This window comes from Oryzias latipes, chromosome 4 (genome assembly GCF_053564925.1).
Source record: "Oryzias latipes strain Hd-rR chromosome 4, Olatipes_Hd-rR_3.1".
NCBI lineage: Eukaryota > Metazoa > Chordata > Actinopteri > Beloniformes > Adrianichthyidae > Oryzias > Oryzias latipes.
The window spans coordinates 24,525,937-24,546,237 of record NC_136240.1 but is presented as its reverse complement, the minus strand read 5'-3'; the positions used below and the strand labels follow the sequence as shown (position 1 = coordinate 24,546,237).

The following is a 20,301-nucleotide window of genomic DNA, read 5'->3' as shown; positions in this document are numbered from 1 at the left end:
TTTAATTTACACGTGATTATCTTGCAAGAAATACAAGGAATCTGGAAAACTTCACCTTCACTGTTCAATATCCAGGTATTTATCTCTGAGTCAAACTGGATGACTTTTTGGATAAAAGATGCCCTCAATCCATTTTAGGTCTGTGCATCGGAACCGAATTGGATTGTTCAAAATGAACCAATCGACTAAGAATCATATTGGTAACCACAAATTCTGAGATCAATCAAATCATAGTTAAAATGAATCATTAACACCCCTAAATGGAAGGGATCTGTGGTTTTATCTTTTGTGTGTGTGTCTGTATGTGCACTTACACGATGGTTTTCCCCACATGTTTGAAGGCCTTCTCCACAAACTCCCTCACACTGTGCACCTCTCCTGTGCTGATTACGAAATCCTCCGGCTCCTCCTGTTGCAGCATCACCCACATAGCCTGGAAAAGAGAGACATACAGAAGGTAAGCCGCTGAGTGGTCAGAAAGTGAGTTCTGGTTTGTGCCCAGCTCAACCCTGACAGGCAGGAAGTAAGCCTGCGACCTCTGTGCAGGGCACTCGCTTGTGCCTCTGTCCTGACGTCACCAAAGGGGCTCACGGGACAGATTGTGTGGGAAATAAGAACAGAGTGCTCCCACAGGCTCACTGAAATGCTGGCATACGTAAAAACACACATATGTCTACAAATGCAGATGCATTACAAGAGAATTATAAAACTTTGTCTAAAACGCACTCATAGTTTAAGCATATGAGTAAAGAGTTCGCAGGAAAAGATGTTCTGCAATTTTTGCCATGCCTCACATAAGTAACAGAAACAGGTAACGTTAGCTTATAGTGGGTTTTATTTAGTAGAAGCAGCACTTTGTTAAAGAGCCAGGATGTCTGTGAATGATATCCAAATATTTATAGTAAAATGGAGCAGTCATGTCAAATCTGCTGACCTCTGGCACATTCAGATTAAATACATAAAGTTCCCAAGGGACAGATAGACAGATGGACATGGTTATGCGGTTCAAAATGAACAGAGACAGAAAGATAATCTAAAGGAAGGTCTGCCTTTATTTATGGTCATTAAAAAATGTGAGTAAAAAGTCTAGATTATTTTTTAAAGTGGATATAATTGCTGTTTTACAAATATGAATTCAAAATTTTCCTCTGAGCGTATCAATTAATTTTTTAAATAAAATCTTAAAAGAACTCAGTAAATTATTTAAAAAACAAACAATGTCCAAAAGCCAGCTATATTGACAGCTATATTGTTATGATTAATTGTAGAACTAAAGGATAATCTTGGGTTTAACAGAGCGTTGGCGAGAAACTTTTAGATTAAAGCTATTTAGTTTGCAATGTTAAAAAACATGTTTAAGTCTGAGTAACAATGGTGCTTGATTAAAATTCATTACATTTATTTTTTGGAAATAGTAAAAGATGATAACGTCTCTAGTTGTTGACACTGGGTTTTCACTATTTTAACAGAAATTAGCAATGTAAAAAGATAAACAAGAAACATACATGCATACATACTCATATATATATACATACACACATATAAAGCCTGTTTGTATCAGTGTTACATATGTAAGGTGAACAATGTTTCATACAGAGGGATAAAAAAGTATTTATTCACTTATTGCAAAAAAAAAAAAAAAAAGCAGAAACTTAAATCTGGAGGATTATTTATGCAACATAACTGTCAAATGTCATTTTATCCCATTACAGAAAAAACAATCAGGTTTGAAATATGTCAAAATATTTTTCTTTATGTTATTTTCTGAAAACCAACATGATGGCAGCAAAAATGTTACAAATGATTCCAGACTTTTGGGTTGAACAATGCTTTAATTTGACAATTGTCACAATTCCATCACTGCTGGAAGAAGACAGTTCATGTTTTAGTCACGCTCCTACTTTGTATTAAACCAAGATAAAATCCGATTCTCATTGGGTCAGATGCATTCACAGTAGAGCAAAACTGGGTTCTTTGCAGCAATATTTGTACAGAAGATGATTTAGAAGAGAAAAGGGTGTTATTTTAGAAAGCTTTGTGATTTTTTTTTTGAACCACTCTTTCCATCCACCACAAAGTCCATGAGCTTTTATTTATTTGCACTTCAATCACTTACCGTTAATTTTTATCTATGCCATGAGCTGGTTATTTGTGACTTACAATGCTTAATAATGTTTTCATTTAAATCAGTTGCAAAAAAAGTTACACATTTTTAAAGATAAATTGTAAGAGAAAAGAATTCCTCTATCATTTTCAGTTTTAGTTCAGTTGAACCTATGAGTCCTGCCTCACATCTGGAAATGAAAGATTCAGAGCTAACCTTCTCAGCAAACTCTGCAAATGCAGAATTTTGATGACAAAGCATTTAATCAATTGTTCTGCTCGAAACTGGTGTGAACGCAGACCGGCTCCAAAACAAAATCCCGTTTCCAGGAAGACTGAACAGAACCGGAGAAAGACAGCGTTAACTTAGTGGAAAAGCTTCCCCAGAGGAGCGTTATCAGGACAGTTTATGTGCTCCACTTGGATCGGTAGTGAAATGAACGCCAATGTGTGCATCACATTAGGATTGCTGATGAGGTGTAGAAGAAAATATTGGTCTCACTCAGCACATTCAGCTGATGATGCATTTCCTTTGCAGAAGTATAAAATAGTTGAGCTACAAAAATTGCACTGGCACTCAGAAGGATTTGCTTGAATAAAATGTAATAACTTTAAATGCAAATATCCCGTAAAAGAGATTTTTTTATTTCGAGAAATGGACAGTCTCGCTCAGACTGCAGTTTAGAGGGGTTACATGCTGGTTCCACTTTCCCACGCTGTCAGCGAACCTTCGTTCATTAATATCCTCACTACTCTGGACTAATAAAAACTTCTCTCCCCTTCGTTTAACCAATTTGCAATAATCTCTACTCATTTAAATCCAATTATGTGTAGCCTGTCTCCTCCCAAACATTTCCCCTTTATCATCTGCTCCATGTCCATCACCATTGTCTTGACTCTCGGGGTCTCAGCCCATCTTATCTGCATTAGTGTCAGAGCTGTGGCCTGCTGTTTCCCCGAGTCTGACCACCAAAGACCATTTCTCTTTGAAGTCTTATTGATGACATGAACGCTTTTTAACGGCAGAGCCTTCTCCTACAGGAAGGTACAATGCTGAGGGATGAGTTATGGATGATTTGGGAAGTTGGTTCCAGCTAAATAAGGAGTTCAGACAAAAGCAGTGACACCACATATTGATGGGAGTAAAGGTTTGATGAAAATGTATTCTTATTTTGATAATAATCAAATCCATTTTGCACTTTGAGACTCGTGTGCCTATTGAAAAGTCTAAATGATGTACAAAAACTGGTGTTCGGTCCTTATTAGTTTCTAATCTGACAATCCAGAGTTTTATGAAACGGAATATAGGGTAGGAAGAACATAAAGAGTAAAAAAGAAAAAAAAATGGATATGATATCATTGAACTGAAAAGGAAAGATCACTTGCCGCTTTGTGACTTTAATGGTTTATGAAGAACTTAAGGTTTTGTCTTCCAGTACATGTTTTTGTGATCATCAAAATGAATAGTACTATTAGTATTACAAACACCATTACATATATTTTAACACATTTGTACATTTGTTTGTCTTTGTTATGTATGTTTGTTCTGTGGAACACATTCTGTGGACGATAATCTGTCTCAGACTTCATGGGTTTAAAAGGCTGCAGGTATTTGGAACTCTGGGGTACATTTAGAAACTCACTCCTCATTGTTTTATTGAAGTATGAGCCTCTTTTACACAATAAGTAAAGGAGTGAACTCCCCCACCCCCTTAAGACTGTTCGGGGGCATCTGACGGCTCGGCACTGATGACTCTCCAGAGCCTAACCTCTAACCTTTCACCCCATGACCATTAATGAAGAAAACAGATTTTTTTCCTTTTTCATACAAGCCGATAAGGACGGCACAATGTTTGATTGACATCAGAAAGAACCAATGAGGAAGCTTCTAACTGTTTCAACATGTGCGTGTCAAAGCGATGAGAACATTTTTCAATTCAATTCAATTTTATTTGTATAGCCCAAATTCACAACAACAGTTGTCAAAATGGGCGAAAATTTAATTACAAACTCACAAATTTTTGGCTTTTATATATAAGGAAGTTTTGACAGCACTTCATACATAATTCATATTTTTTTGTGAAATTATAAGATTTGGTTTTAACTGATCTTGAAGAAAATGTATTTGCTCATTTAAAGAATAATCTTTATATTTAATTTTTGCTAAATATAACTATCATAAATAAAAGAAACATTTAAAAAGCATAATTTAAAAACAAAATATTATGAATAAGATATTACTTGAGTCAACTTCCCTCTTGCAGAATTGATCATTACTGTTTGGGGAGTTTGATTAGTTTGTCTTTTTAAGGGATTTTTCTTCCTTAATGATGGCAGAACAAAAACAAAAGATTTAGTTAATTTCAAAAAGTATATATTTGTGATGAAATGCAACCTTGATCCATAACATGTACTAACTTCTTACTTTTTTAATATATTTGAGTAATTTCTTGTCAAATAAAATTACCGGTAGTTAACTTATTACAAGATAAAGTTAATCTAGTAATATCGATGACAATGACTCACCTGAATTATGGCCGATTTACTTTTTAATAAGAAACAAATTCCAGTAAAACAAATTAAAAGTTGTCTATAAACACAAGGACATTTGTTTTGATAAAATATGTCAAGATTGTTCTTTTCATATTTTATTTATTTATTTTAGTATAATGTGATTGATTATTGGACAAAAAATTAGAATGTAGTTGGCAGAATAAGACGTTATGTGGATTATTATTTTTATTATTCTTTTACCGATAGAGACGCCTTCAAATATTTTGAACAAAAATCTGAATTTTTTTTTCGACTTAGGGCATCACCATCTGAAAATGAAGCTGTTTTACTAATTTATCATCGACACCTTCTAAGAAAGGATGGATTGCAATCTTTTCTTTGGGGTTTTTTATGCATCTTAATACACAGTTTCTGAAAACTGACAATTAATAAATAAATATGGTCCATAAACTTGTACAATGCATTTTGTTTCTAAACTAAATGCCATATTTGAACCAAATTGAATTTCTTGTCCTTGGATTTGTTTCCGTCTTGGGTTCCTTTGTGTGAGCAGAAATAATTATCACTGGAAACATTAAACATTCAACACTGTCATCCACACTGTAATTCTGTTTTGATCATCTGACTGCCTGATTATTTGAACTTGTAATGTAGCAGGCTCAGTCCTGTTTCCTTCCAACCATTCTGATGAATGTGTAGCCCGCAGTAAACTGGATGGGTGCGATGATGGGAGCTGGGAAAGCGGCTCCGCTTCTCTTCCAGCCAGAGAAAATGTTTATGGCAAGAGCTGAGTGATACGGCCTCCGCAGAATCTGAACCAAGAAACGTAATAAATAATTTGATGTGTATTTTTCAACTTGATGCAGTGGGAATAAAGCTGAGGTAAATTGTGGGAAAAAGTGGTTTATTCTTCTCAGCCTGCTCTGTCACAACAGGGGAGCATTAGTTTGGCTGCAACAGCTCCTCATTTCCATCTTGGTCTGAAGCTCTTTCCCATCACTGCCCCCCTCCCCTGATTCTTTTACCCTCTTTTCTTTCCCCCCGTCTCCCTGTCCCTCCTTAGGTCTCACAGGATTGCTCTGCTTCATTAGCTATCTGATAAACAACTCAGGGGCTCAGTCCTTCACGCTGAACCCGCACCTTCCTGTTCACATGGCCACTGGATAACCCCCATCACACGCTCCACACTCGGCTGCAGCTCCAAGACGGATACGGACCTCAGCGACCACAGCGAACCCCTGTACCTGAATTATGCCCCGACATACTCGAGGGAAAAACCCGGTGAGCAGAGTTCAAATGCTCTGCGGTGCTTAGAGTCTCCTGAAAGACGTGGACACTTTTGAAAATTTGTATTCTGGTTTGGACCCTGCTGCAACATCTTGACTTTCAGTGCGTCAGAGTTTTTGACCAAAAGTCTGTTGAAGTTTTATATGATCTTAAGGGGATTGACACATGATTCAAAACAAAAACATCACTATTCCTTGTAACTGCTGACACTGCTGCTGCAATGTCTCTTCCACTAGTTGATCTAGTGGGAGAATGTCCACTCTGTGGGCTCCATTCCATAGCCTGGAAGTGTAAAACTTCAAAAAGAGAAATCCAGGGCCTCCCTGATAAACACTTGGTATTAGGAGGTTGGATTGTTGCACACTCAATTGCGTGCAACAATAGTGAGACTTTAACTTTACCACAGCATACTGGCCCTCAAAACATCCTAAAATTTTAAAAAGATGATATTAATTTTGCAATGAAAACACTGTATGTTTGGTTAATGTATAGTAATATTAAGCTAAATTATACAATAGAATTCACCAAAACTCACAAGGTTAGAAAAATCAGATTTTAGTTTGTCAAACAGAAATCACTAAAAATATTGCATTAAAAATCCTTATATTGCTATAAATATATGTGTGGTGTAAGAAATACCTTTAATAAGTGTATGTTGGTGTTATAACACCATGGTTGTGGTAACCAATGGGTTAGGGTTAGTGGCTATAAAAAAGCTCCATGGCTACTCCAGGAATTACTCAATAGTAAAAAAGTAAAAAAAAAGAAAAACTTTTCAACTACCCTTAAAATCCTAACCTTTAAAAGAATGCTCCTCAAAATAAGTATTTAAATGTACATTTTATAAGACAAATAAATAATAGATAAATAATAGATAGAAAATGTACTGTTACTGTACTGTTAATGTACTGTACTGTAATAATTACAAAAATGTTATGATATGAAAAAAAAAAACTTTTTGCTGTTCTTAAACTCAGATTTAGCTATAAAATAAAATATAAGATCATTTATCATGTTTAACATAAGCATCTTTAGTTTTCTTTTAATACAATACATTTTAGCCATATATCTGTGCTAAAAAAACAAGATTTAATGGCAAAAATAGAAAAATATACATTATTAATAACTTTAAAATAAATAAATCATGTTTAAATATTTAGTTGTGGATATTTAATTCTTCAATATCTGAATATTCCAACTCGTGGATGCAATTTCTTTTCGTCCATGTTCCTTTTTTCAGTTGTTGTGTACTTTAAGGGTTGTCCGTTTGCATTTCAAGATGCCTCTTCGAGAGAGACTAAAGAAACCTAGACAGGTATAAATGAATGGTCTCCTGAACAAAATGTAGTAATATGTGTCATCAAGTTTATTTACAAAATGTATATTCTTGTAGTAATGGTGAAAAAAATGCATACCCTTTAGAAAGACATAATACTGGCTGGAAGTGGTGTTTCTTATAGGTAATTTTAGTTAAAGCTCGGAGTCCTTGGGGGCAAAACAAATCCCGATCCTTGATTTACTTATTGAAGAAAAAGAAAAACTAAAGTGCCTAAGGAGAAACCCCAAACCGCAGCTTAAGTGATGACTTATCTAGACCTCCCTTCTCTGCAGCCAGCTGACCCCTCCATCCTCCCTTCTCCCCATTGTTGCCTCACTCCTGGGGCCTCCCAGCTCCTCAGTCTTCTCTCAAGCTGCTTGACTCTAGCTGACATGTGGAATTGCTCAGAGTAAACACTTAATAGACCTGCCATTATGACTGCAGAAAGCCATCAGGCCCAATCACAGCCTGCTAATGCCATTAACCCCAGGGCTTCACACACAGGTATCCACATGTGGGCAAACCCACAAAGCTGTACGCACACAGCTCCACCTCAGCTGCACTTGCAAACACAAAGCCACTTTTAGCTGAAAGTCAAAAGTGAACACATGCAGGGATTTAATCAAATTACAGCACAAACAACGTATTTTTATGACAAACACCTCAGAACTAGACTAATGAATTATATATGGATTAGCAACCTCAAACTGGAAACTACTTTAAACCATGGAGGATGGCTGGTAATCGCAGCTTTAAAACCGGTTAAAGGGAAACGAGGCCCCTAACTGTGCTACCATGTTTTGAGAAGCTACCGATTTATGTCTTCTCAGCCACGAACCTCGACCAGTTCTGGCTTTTCCAGATCATTTGTAGCCAAAGAGGTTCTCCGCTCTCTTCCAAAGCATGCCTGTACAGCTGCTGGAGAACAGAGTACAAACTTAAAAACAAGTTTAAAAAATGGACTTGTGTTGCCATGGACCAGAGCCGTGTCTGCTACCATTCAAGGAACAGACACGGCTCTGGCCTGCCATTGCTTACTGCTGATAATGAGATTAATGGCCTGCATTTACTGCTATGATATAATCCATTCATGTGACTATCCAGCCCAAGCATTAACAACTAAAGCAGAGCACAACGTCACATTTCAGCACAAACACGATCTTGGTCATGTACGTCATACATCACTGTTATCAGCTGCTCTTTCGGGGGTGACATTCATCAACGGCCACTAGTTCCCGGATAAACTGGCAATCATCTAAACCATCTAGGACTGGGATTAGGCAAATGGTATTAAAATCCCAACTTCAAAATGACTGGGGGGGGGGGGGGGGTGTTCCTGTTAGATAACCTTTCCCTCACATATTGTTTACACATGACCAAGTCTAAGGTCAAATATCACTCAGTCTTAATTAAGGTAATAATCATTTGCATAATCAAAATCAGAGGGCACAAAACTTCCTTCTTTACTGCCCTCATCTTTACTCCCGTCTTTAAAAAAGTTTTCTATAAAGTTCATGTAAAGTCACATGACGTTGACATAGACTGTTATATATGTTTTAGGCAGAGCCATTCTTCCAGATTTACCTAGATCCTAATAAACTTGGTTTTTTTTAAATTCATAAACCACTAATTACAGTTACATAAAACATTAAAAAGCTCAAAATGCCTTTGTGATTCACTCCGTTTACTATGCTGCAATATATGAGAACTTATAGTTCTCAAAGCACCCGGCGTGTTTTCTGAGTTTTTAACATCTTGAGGCATTTTCTCACGATGGAGGACATGAAAGAATTAAGCTTAAAATTGCATTTCTCAGTAGTTCTGTATTCAAACTGTTTTGAATCAGGGGCAGACAAAATAAACCTGTTTGAAAAGGTTGTAGAAGCTTAGAGGCGAATTACTAATGAACTACTGCACTTCTGCAAAAAATATGTTCAAAACAACAACATATATTTGGTCACAATATTGATATCTAAAAGACCACTGGGAACACTTTTGAAATAAAGCTCAACAGATGACGGAAGTGGAATTTAAATAGAGAGAGAAGCAGAGTGAGATCAACTGAAATGAGAATATAAGAGCTTTGGTAGCCATTATCTGAGATCAAATCTCTGTGAATCAAGTGATTGTTTTTGTTTCTTGACAACAATCCTCAAATATTCTATGTGGTTTCACATCGACTTCGAAGTGAAGGTTTCTGGCACTCAACAAAAAAAACCTATGGTGTGGGTTTACAGGTTTTCACAATTGTTGTTTTCATATTTTGTGGAATGACTGGGTATCTTAAGCCAAGCAGGCGATGACGTAAACTGTAAATGGATCTGTGTGTCAGTTTGGCAAGCAGAGAGCAGTGGAGATGAGAGTTACCACACACACACGTATGTGAGTGTTAAACAGCATTCCACAGCAGAGCAGGATAATCCCAAACACCAGATTAAAAGTAGAACAGACACGTCTGAAAGCTGCCTGTGATCTCTTCACTCAAAGGGTTCTTTTGTTCTTTGTGCATCTCTGCTGTGATCCCCATCACACACATCTTTTCACACTTTCTCAACAGGACACTGACAAGGTCTTCTTACTATCAATACTGAATAACCTCTATAAACAGTTTATTATATAACATGACACAGGTCATTTTCTTCAAAATGTAAAATAAATTGGATCAAGTTTGAGCAATTGCTATTGAATTTTTAATCCTAGGAGTTAATTTAGTGAAAATGGTTGAAGCGAATGGCCTGGTTCGACAAAAAAAAAAAAAAGCCTTCTCAACAATGTGTGTCTGTCTTTTAAAAGAAACTGCAATACACTGTAATGTCAGGGTTGTCATGTGTAAATACAACAGTTTGATTACGGCTATAGAAAAGTCAGGATTAAAACTTGAGATCTTTTTGAAAAATGTAAAACATTTTCATTTTTGCTATTTAAAATAATTCAGACAAATAAAAAAGACTAACTTACCAAAATAAAATCCTGAGAAAAACTACATTTTAAAAGGATAGGCTAATGCAAATGCCACCAAAAAGTGGAAAGATGTTAACCAAAATTAACTTTTTAATGCAAAACAGAATATACCAATAACTTCAACTACAAATACTGATATATCAAAAATCCTGATAAAGTGTAAAAATGGTGCGTGTAGGCACATAGATTCTATGAGTTACTTTATGATTTGCAATGAAATTTAGCGTGCATTATTAATTTGATGTTATGCAATATCAATGCGATGGAAGGCAGGGATAGAATGAAGGTGATGTATTGGACACTGCAGCAACTAACTGAATTGGTCAGTAGTCCTTGAAGATGGATTCAAATACAAAGACAACATGTTTGTTTTCTATGATATGCATTGAGGCTGAATGCTCAGACATCTGATCAGCCTAAATTTGCTCTGACAACGGTCAAAACTTTCCAGTGCAAAGGAAAAAAAGACAAGATGGCACCAGAGGGGGAAGATTCTTACCCCAGAATGCAGTGTTTAAGGCCCGAGGAGGAGAAAGGGCACAGAATATAGAGCAGAATAGACTATTTACAAAACATCTGGAGTAAAAATCAGTCTTTGGATGAAGGTGTGATATTGGAATGCGCATACAATTGTACACATTCCAATATTACACCCTTTTGGTGTTTTATTCCTTTGCCTGTCTATAACACAAGACAATTAGAAAAAGATCTCCATAAAAATGATGGTGGGTCAATTAGACTTTGTTTTTGATTTGTTAGTCTCCAACACTTTAGCATTATTGTGACAACACATATCTTCTACAGCTAATGGATAAAAGTAAAGATTGAATATTTTTAAGGAGGTTCAGAAGTTTAACAATAAAAATTATTTTGTCATTTGGGTTTATTTTCTTTGCCCCTATGGCTTCTAATTGTGCCTCCATCACACAAACCTCAATGGTTTCGATGTGAAAGAGTACAGAGCAAAAGAGGATTTGAAAGGAACACAACAAACCAAGCTCAGACTAATCTAAACACACCAGGGCTGATTATGACCAGCAAAATGAAGCAAATTCAAAGCAGACTTGACTGAAAAAAAAGCTTTTATAAGAAAATGAACCTGCTTTCAAACCACTTTTACGTAAATGCAAGTAAGAACCTCAATCATTCAATTTAGGTGTTGACAGTTACACGGACACACACAGCGACACACTGGTGCACACATTTAACTTTTCCAGACTCCAACCCAGAGAGTAAAAATAATGCAAACTATTGCTGTATAAAGCTGGGTGTTTTATTTTTTTCTCTGTTTTAATATTTAACATAATAGATTATTTCTTTTGTTGCTAACCAACCTGGTTATTTTTGGACAGGGTTACAAATGATTAACTCCACCCTTACTCTAAAGAATTCATGATTCTCCCCCTCTTCACCTATCCTGGCCTCTCTTGTGTCTCTCTCCTGCAAAATTTCGACCAAAAAAAGTCGCAGACGACAGCTATTTTGTTTTTTGTCGTACAGACAGACCGTCTGGACATCCAGGCGAAGACAGACGAGGATATTTTTACCCACTGACCTCAACCTGGTCACACACAGCCACACACACAAAAAGCTCTAACAGGGTCTGGGATGACGCAGGGGTGACCGCACCTTTTTGGTTTCACTATGACCATGTTTCTACCGGCCAGACCTCACACCAGGGGCCAACATTGAAAAAAAAAAAAGTCTACTGAGGAAGAAAATATGAATATGACATCTTTTACTGGATATTGCCTTCTTAGGAAATTTTTTCTAACTCATTTTTCTATGGTGCCCCTGAGTGTCTGTTTTCTCCCTTTATCTCTACTCAGTTTCGCATCGTTTTGTTTCTGAAAAACATAGTAGTGAAATGTGCACAGCTGTAACATCATTTTAAAGAGAAACACAAAAAGAGATGTTAAAACAAGCCAAGTGACAAAGTGAGCAAATTACAATATGCCATGTTACTTCAAAATCTCAGAAAAATGTACAAAAATTACTAATATGTCTGGCTGTAGGCCAGATCTATAAAATGGGTTAAGACATTTTAAGAATCTGGAATCTGGTTGATACGTATATTTTGTAGACATCAGGAGTTCGACCAGTAACTTTAGAATTTATTGGGTTAAGGAGTTGAGCTGCTTTTTAGCTAATTTGTTTTATTTTTTGTTTAACTTAAGCACATGCCTATTAAACCCAGATAATATATATTTCTATACTTTGTAATGTTTTCCTATAAAAGATTTGTAGGTGTATGCATATTGGTTTGTCTGTACTTAAGATAAGCACCAGACTCAACTCAGACTTGCAAAAAAAATAATAATTTACAAAAAATACCGTGATCTGCCTCACCCTGTGTTTAATCAGACTGCAAACATGAAATTCTAAAAAAAAAAAAAAAAAAAAAAAAACTAAAAACAAGTTTTCTATGTGCTCCCCAACTTTAAAGATTTGTAAACAAGGAGCAACTCTTTATATATCTGAAGCACACAAAGGGGAGCTTGAATTGGACGAGACACAGCTTAGCTGAAATATCTGAGTCCAGAGATCTATGCAACTTTCTCAAAAAGCATTATGAGCTTTATTCCCGTTACATGCAGTTTCTTGAGGGAAAAAAAAGTTAGAAGCATTAACTTTCCAGATTCTTGTCAGGACGGGAAGGCTGCCAGCCACAGTACCATTGTGTTGCACAGAGACAAATGCCTGTACTTACTACCTGCATCTGGTGGCTGGACCTTTGCTGACTGTTCATAAAAAATAAACCTAAAACCATGACATCATTCATTGTTCTGTGAATTGCTTCAAGTTTTTAAACTGCCTGTTGCCTTAATGGTCTGTTTGGGAGCCAGAAGTGACCATACTTGGACAAAACAATAAGATGTAGATGAATGTTTTAAAGACCCACACCGATGAAAATCATATTTTTGGTGTTTTTAACACCTTTTTGTGGCAGTTTTCTCATGATGGAGGACATGTAAAAAAAAAAAGATTAAGCTCAAAATTGCATTTCTAAGTATTTCTTTATTCATAATTGTTTTGAATGATATTTGAAAAAGCTTGTAGCTATGATGTAGAAGCTACTATTGGGAAGCCAAAAGCTCCCTGCTCCTCTCCATTCTGATGCATCCGCTTACACACAAATAGATCGATGTACGCCTTTGTTTTTTTCTCGGCCAAGCTGTCATCTTTTACCACTGGTACAGCTCTGGTAAATTTAGGTTTGGGTTGTGAGGGAGGGAGCGTGTAAACAAATGGGTGATGGTCCAACAGTCCTGCCCACAACTCCGAGGCGAATTTCTAATGAACCACTGGCACACTGCAAAAACCATTCTAGAAAATTGCCCAGGTTTTTTGATTGAGGCTAGAAGCAAATAATCATAATTAATAGACCACTGGGAATGGTTTTACAATAGATCAAAAGATGAATGGAGTGGGACTTTAAATCTAAAATAAAAACACAAATTCCAAGGTTACAGGGTCATGTATTAAGTGTGCTCTCCTATGACCCCACCCTTACATTGACGTGTTCTCCCTACCATGACAAAGGTGGATAAAGGTGGAAAGATTTCATGTAATCCATGGACACCAGTGAAGATCACAAATCATTGAAGAAAAAAGGTTCAGCGTCTTGTGGGGTCTAGATGACCCAACTCCCAATGTTAAAGTGCCTAGGATAGCACAAGGGTTAAACCCTTAATATATAATCTAATTTAATTTGGAGAAGTGTCAAAAGAGGAATACAAACCACAATTCTGCATGTGAAGTGATATTTTATAGCAAAAACTGTACATTGGGTGTTTCCTTCATACAGCATATACCATTATAAAAGAACCAAATGAAGATTGTTCAATCTGAATGACAGGCACTTTGAAACACTGTCTCCTACGTAATACAGCCCACCAAAGAGCCCCAAACCTGAGCACAAAGCTCATTACCCATAAAACTGAATAACTCTGTGGGTGCACGCAGCTTTTAAATAATCAAAGATGGTTACAAATTTTCCTAAACGTTCTCTTTTGTTTGTTTGTTTCCACTTCAGTCGTACCAACCAAACTTGTCAGGTTTGTGTAGGAGGCTGGTAAAACAAACAGAGGATGCAGTTTCTTAAAGAGCACAGACTCTCATGCAAATGCTCGGCTGCATAACAACAGCTTATGAAATGTAAGCCGAGCTGCAGCCAGATTCAGAGTTTGAACTCTTGACTTGTGGTTGATTTAATTGGCAATGGGATCCTTTTTTTGGCCTTCAAAAGTAACTTTTTTTTATTGTTGTTCACTCGGACAGTGAATAAAAGTTGCATCCCCTGTTTTAGTCTACAACTGATTGCTCCTTTGAGGACACCCTCTTTTGGAACCATACTTTAAAAAATAAAAAGTACCCTAAGGATGTTGCGGAATTAACTAAAAGGAAAATAAAATTCCTTCACTCATAATAAACTGATAATGTCTACATCAATCAAGTCTGCACCCAGCTCCTCAGATACCATCAGGGAGTTGGGACATCTAAACATAGCCACATGCATGGGGAAGTCCACCAGCTCACAAACACACACATACACACACACACACACACACACACTTGAACCTGACGGTGAACTTTGGCTGTACGAATGGTTAAACAATCTTTCCATGTTTTCACCAGAGGAAGGGGTCTCATAAAGAGTGTCATTCACTATTTAGGCATAAAACACACATTGCAAAGTAAATTGCCCATGCATGGACACGCGGAAAGAAACCCACACGCATGCACACAACGCAACACACACAGGTTGGGCGAGCCGCCATGCGATGAGGACAGAGCCGCTGATTCTCGGAGCCTTGCGATAGCGTCATTATTTCGCCGTGAGAACATGAGAAACACATTTCTCAAAGGAGCCCTCTGATTTGCTGTGGGCGTGTTACCATTTTTGGGGGGAACAGGGGATGCAACACACTGAAGCAGTCATGCACAGGCATCAGTTAGGTCGCATTAAATATAGCTGCAGCAGACTAATCTGCAATAGCTGGGTTATGAATAGGGAGGGAGAGGGGGGGGTTTAGACAGGATGTAGACAGGTTCAAAATAGTTGCCTTGGATTTTTTTTGGTCTGTTTTATAAACTGGGAGCCAGTTTATAAATGTATATGTGCCTACAGATATATCATCATCTGTTCTTACGGAGGGTTAGGGGGGGGGGTTAGTAGCAGAGCAGTGGTTGTGAGTCAGAAAAGCACTATTTATTTAGTCGAATTCAAAGAGACAGGAAGAAAAACAACCATCATCACAACGATGAGGAAGATGTGAATCCCACTTTTTTTGGATTTATCAAAATATCGTTTAACATATGCCACAAAGTGAAAGCAGAATATACAGAGCTGTCAACGTTTTTCTGCTGCAGTAGGTTAAATCTGCGGTCAGATGCAGCATCTGAAGTGGTTAAAAAAAAAATCAAGAGGATGGCGATGGGCTGCGGCAGGATGCTGCAACAAATAAACATCAGTGTCATTCATGTCTAAAGGCAGATGGCTTAACTGACTGGGTGATGGACATCAGAATCAATATTTATTATTTTTCAATGCATCAAAGAAACAATTATGTTTATAAAATATAGAGAATTGATTATTGTTTGTGGTTACATGATGGCAAGCAACTTAAACATACAAGAATTCAGAAAAATCCTTTCTTTCAGCGACTTGTTTCTTCCCTCAAATACTTTGTCTCCGCACCAATTGGGCCCATCTAATGAATTAAAATCAAGCAAAAAAAAAAAGCAAAAACTTTAGAAAAGTTTGATGAATTTCATTAGGTTTGAATGAAGTCATACTGGTTAACTATCCTTTTTTGTTAACACTTTGATGCCTGAATTTATTTCCAGCAATAGAAAAAAAAAATCACTTTTGTATTTGCTTTCAAGTAGATTTGAAGTTAAGGTAAGTTTGGAGCAGAAGTGGTTAGATGCATTATTTGCATTAATAGGTGTCAAGTGGATATTAGCTTTGATGTACCATCTTTACTTTACTACTACTACTACTTTGATTAAGAGTAGAGAGTGCGGAGGCCAGGAGCAGGAAATGTAAAGGATAACTGGAAGAACTTCCTCTTTTTTCTCTCCCCGAGGCTTAAGTAAGAAAGCAGAGAAAGGCGGGAAAGGTAAGAGGGTGGCGAGTTCACAGAGCAAGTGTTGAAATGTTTCGTGAATCGAGTTTCCAGACATTTTCAATAGGTTGAGTTTAAACTTAGACCCAAAGACACCTGACCTCTGACCTTTAAGAAGCGACAATAGCAACTCAGCTACGAGTGGACTCTGTTTACACCATTAGAATAGACTATATTAGCTTTCCAGAAAAGTTTGAAACCTTCCTAATATCAGCTATTCTCTTTTGAATTTATGCATCCATTTGTAGCTTTGTCACTCAGAATTGGATTGGATTGTGTTAGAGATGCAAATAGCATTTATGCTTTCTATGCTTCACTGGGTCACAAGTGTGTAAACACTGAAAACTGGTGAGTGAAGTTATAAGTCTGAAAGACTGAAGCATGCAGACTCAGGTAAACAGAGCCAAATTCTCTTCCCTGCTTCCTTTTAAGACGCAGGTGGAATAAAAGACTCCTTCCATGCTGAAAAAGCGCAATGGACACAGACTGCCTGCCAGCCTGTAAACTTTTATGGTATTTTGTCACATATTTAAGAAATGGAAGGACGGGGCCACGGGTGCTACGCTGCCTGACGTCAAAACATGGGCCACGTTGGATTGATTAAGCAGCATAGATGGGGAGGCAAGGCAAGGATACTTGGACTCGAAGACCAGGAATGTAACTTCTCATTGAGAGACACTTGTAGACACCACTGAATCTGCATGTACACACACATGTCAAAAAACAGACACATTTAGATCAACTGAAATGTTCCTCTTTTGTTCATAAGAAGCAATCCCAAGCAATGAACACTGAAGACTTTGATTTAAAAGAAAACAAGAAAACCATCAAAGTAAAACTCATTTTAGACACCTGTGCTTAGTATGGTTTAGAAATATGCCAAATCCTTTCTTTATTCAGTCTAAAATCTCTGCCATTAAAGTTTTTACACAAAACTAAATATGCTTATTTTAAACTTGTGAGACTTGTCATGAGTATTGAAGCACAGATTTTATGATCCTATATTTTTCAATAAAGTTGGATTTTAACATTACTTATATGTTCAAACATGGCACAAGTCAGGTTAATAAGGTCAGCCCTGGCAAAATCCTAATGGCATTCTGTTATCAATTCAGTACAGGGAAGATCTACTGTTGTTTTGAAATCAAACAAAGTAACAACACTGTTGTTCAATCCTAAATGTAAAACTCAACTCAACATATTTAAGAGATCCAAGATGCCCACTGTTCAGGTTTGGCGGCTGGAGCTAAACCAAATGCAGAGATGCATCCAATTTGCCTTTTTAAAAGGGTTCATCTATTCGCTCACTGTGTGAGAAGTTGGCCACCAGTTAGTAAACAGAACATCTCCAAACTCCACATAAATGAACAGGAAACAATTTAGTGTCCTTTCATTAGAGAAAGTTTTAAATCCATCAACACACAACTGAGGTCTACTGCAAAATGAAACCAATACGGATTAATATTGTATTGTAGAAGTAAAAAAAACATCTTTTCACCCATTATTTATATATATATATATATATATATATATATATATAATCTATGTATATATATACTATAATAAATAAAGTATTGAGCCACTCATCCAAATAACTGAATTAGGAATTTAACTCACTTCAGTGGCCTTAGGTGTATAGAATCATGCACCTGACTTCCAGACTGCTTCTACAAACATTTCAAAGGATTGGTCTCATCACAAGTGCTCAGTGGATTCCAGTATGGGACAGTGGCGGCATGCTGCCTGTGCAACAACTCTAGCTGTAATGTTGCCAGGCTTCTTTAGGGAGTGGAGACAGTGAGCCAGACCCTCAAGTCCAACATGTGAAGTGTGTAACTTCAAAAAGATATTTCTGAAAGAGCGGTCCCATAAACAAGCTCGTCAACCTTTATGGAAAGAATTTTAAGTAAAAGGTAAAAAGTTAAAACTGGTAGCTGCTACTTGTTGATGACTCCAAATTAAGATGGTTAGTAAAAAAAAAAAAGACAGAGACCGTTGCAGGGTAATTTGGAGATAAACCTAAACTAAAACAGTGTTAACAAAAATGGTGGTTAATAGCATGAAAAAACGTGAACAAACTGAAACTATGTATTTTCCACTTTATTTTATAAAGTCAACAAAAATTTGAATTGACCCAACTTTACTTCATCCAGAAACAGTTTACTTTTTGATTGATTTTTAAATTTCCGGTTCAGTTAAAGAGAAAGTGTCATCAGCCTTGCACAACCTAATTTATTCCTCTGCACACTTTTTTTTTCAGGAAAGAGGACAGAGGTCGTAGTTCATGCCAGTTGGGTTGTAATTCCAGATAAAAATGCAAATTGGCATATTTTGTCAAGAAAAACTGGGCTTTTATGATGAACTGAGAAAACAAGATGACAAATGCAATATTACTGGGAGGAAGAGGAGTCTTTGTGGACAGTCGTAGAATCATTTTCACAAAGCATGAAATGAACACAACAAAATATTTTTAAAACAGATAATGTTCCATCCTTTATCTATATCTCTCTTATGAATACTTGTTGAATTATTATTGTTATCTGGCCACCACAGCAGGGGCAAAGGGAGGGAGACATGAAACACAGGCAAAAACACACTTGCCATTTCCTGAAGCAAACGCAAAGCTTCCTGTGATAATTGAATTTTTCAAATCGACCATCTACCTTCACCTGCTGCTACTGATAGCCTCATAAGCCGATTGACGTCATTACCACTAAAATCCCAAAGGGTTTCCTACAAAGATAAAAAGATGAGCGGTGGATAAAAAGCAAGGATAAAGACACAGACGCAGAAAAGTTTACATGAAGAAAAGATAAAAATTGAGCGGGGAGAATATGCAAGTTTAAGACTTGAGAAATTAAAAGGAAAAAGTTCAACTGATCTACAGTGCAATAAAAACAGAAAGCATTGTTATTCAGAATATCAAAGAAAGTGTGCAGATTTCACTTGGAATAAAAATATCTGTCTTTTGCTTGCTCAATTACATTTAAACTTGGTTTCCTATTTCTCTTTACATCTATTCAAATAACCTTTTTTAATTTCTTGTCTCCTGTTGACATTTCTACAACCTACAATTTAAAACCAAATTCATGACATACACACACACACACATATATATATATATATATATATATATATATATATATATATATATATATTACTTTCCACTAAAAATCCTAACAAATTCCCAAATAAACATTTTATGCAAATAGATTTTGACTGCCAAAAATTGCAAAAAGATAAAAAAGAAAAAATCTAAAAGGTGTTATAAAATGTATCTAGCGATTAGACATATTTAAAATACAAAAGAATTCAAAAAAGTAGTACATTAATTACAAGAGTACAAAAATGATAAGAAATAACGTTGGTGAACTTTAAAATGCATCCTGAAACATGAAGTAAGACAATGGAGCTAACTAGAGAAAACGTCTTTTTCTTTAAAAAAAAAAAAAGGGCGAGAAATTACAACTGCTCAGTGTCATCAAAATTCCAAAGTGGAGAAAATAGTCAAAGGAAAGGCTTCTTTGGATCCTCAATGACTTGCACAGGGGTTGGGATTGCTATAGGTATAAAATTTAACACATATGATTAACTTTTTGCACTGTTTTAATAAACAGTATAATGTCTTAGTAACTAATGAGTAAAGTATTTATTTAATACTGCACAGGTATTTTTTGTCTCTTCTAAATTATTAGGCATCTTTAAATTTAAACATGTCCTTGCAATTTAAAAACGGCCAGTACATTTTAACAATATGCATTCTGAACTGCTTTTACATTAGAAATAATGAAAACACTCCTTTAGATGTCTTTAAATGGTCCAAAAAATTTCTTTTACTGCAGGTGGCTACCACATCAGGATAATGCTGCTAAAATGTCTGGAAGCAGGATAAAAAACATATTTCTCCAAGCTTAAAAAAATAAGAAAAATATTGAAGTTACTAAAATGAATTTGCTATGCAAAAAAAGCAGTACCTCTACTTGCGTT

The 20,301-nt window shown here is 36.4% G+C and overlaps 1 protein-coding gene across 1 annotated transcript in view; it reads right to left on the bottom strand.

Moving 5' to 3' along the window:
• Positions 1-20,301, bottom strand: part of gmds (GDP-mannose 4,6-dehydratase) — a 176,353-nt gene that overhangs the window by 37,274 nt on the left and 118,778 nt on the right. Inside the window, exon 8 of the mRNA XM_023954387.2 lies at positions 315-433. Within this exon, the coding sequence (XP_023810155.1) occupies positions 315-433 (119 nt within the window). The remainder of the gene's footprint in view (positions 1-314; positions 434-20,301) is intronic.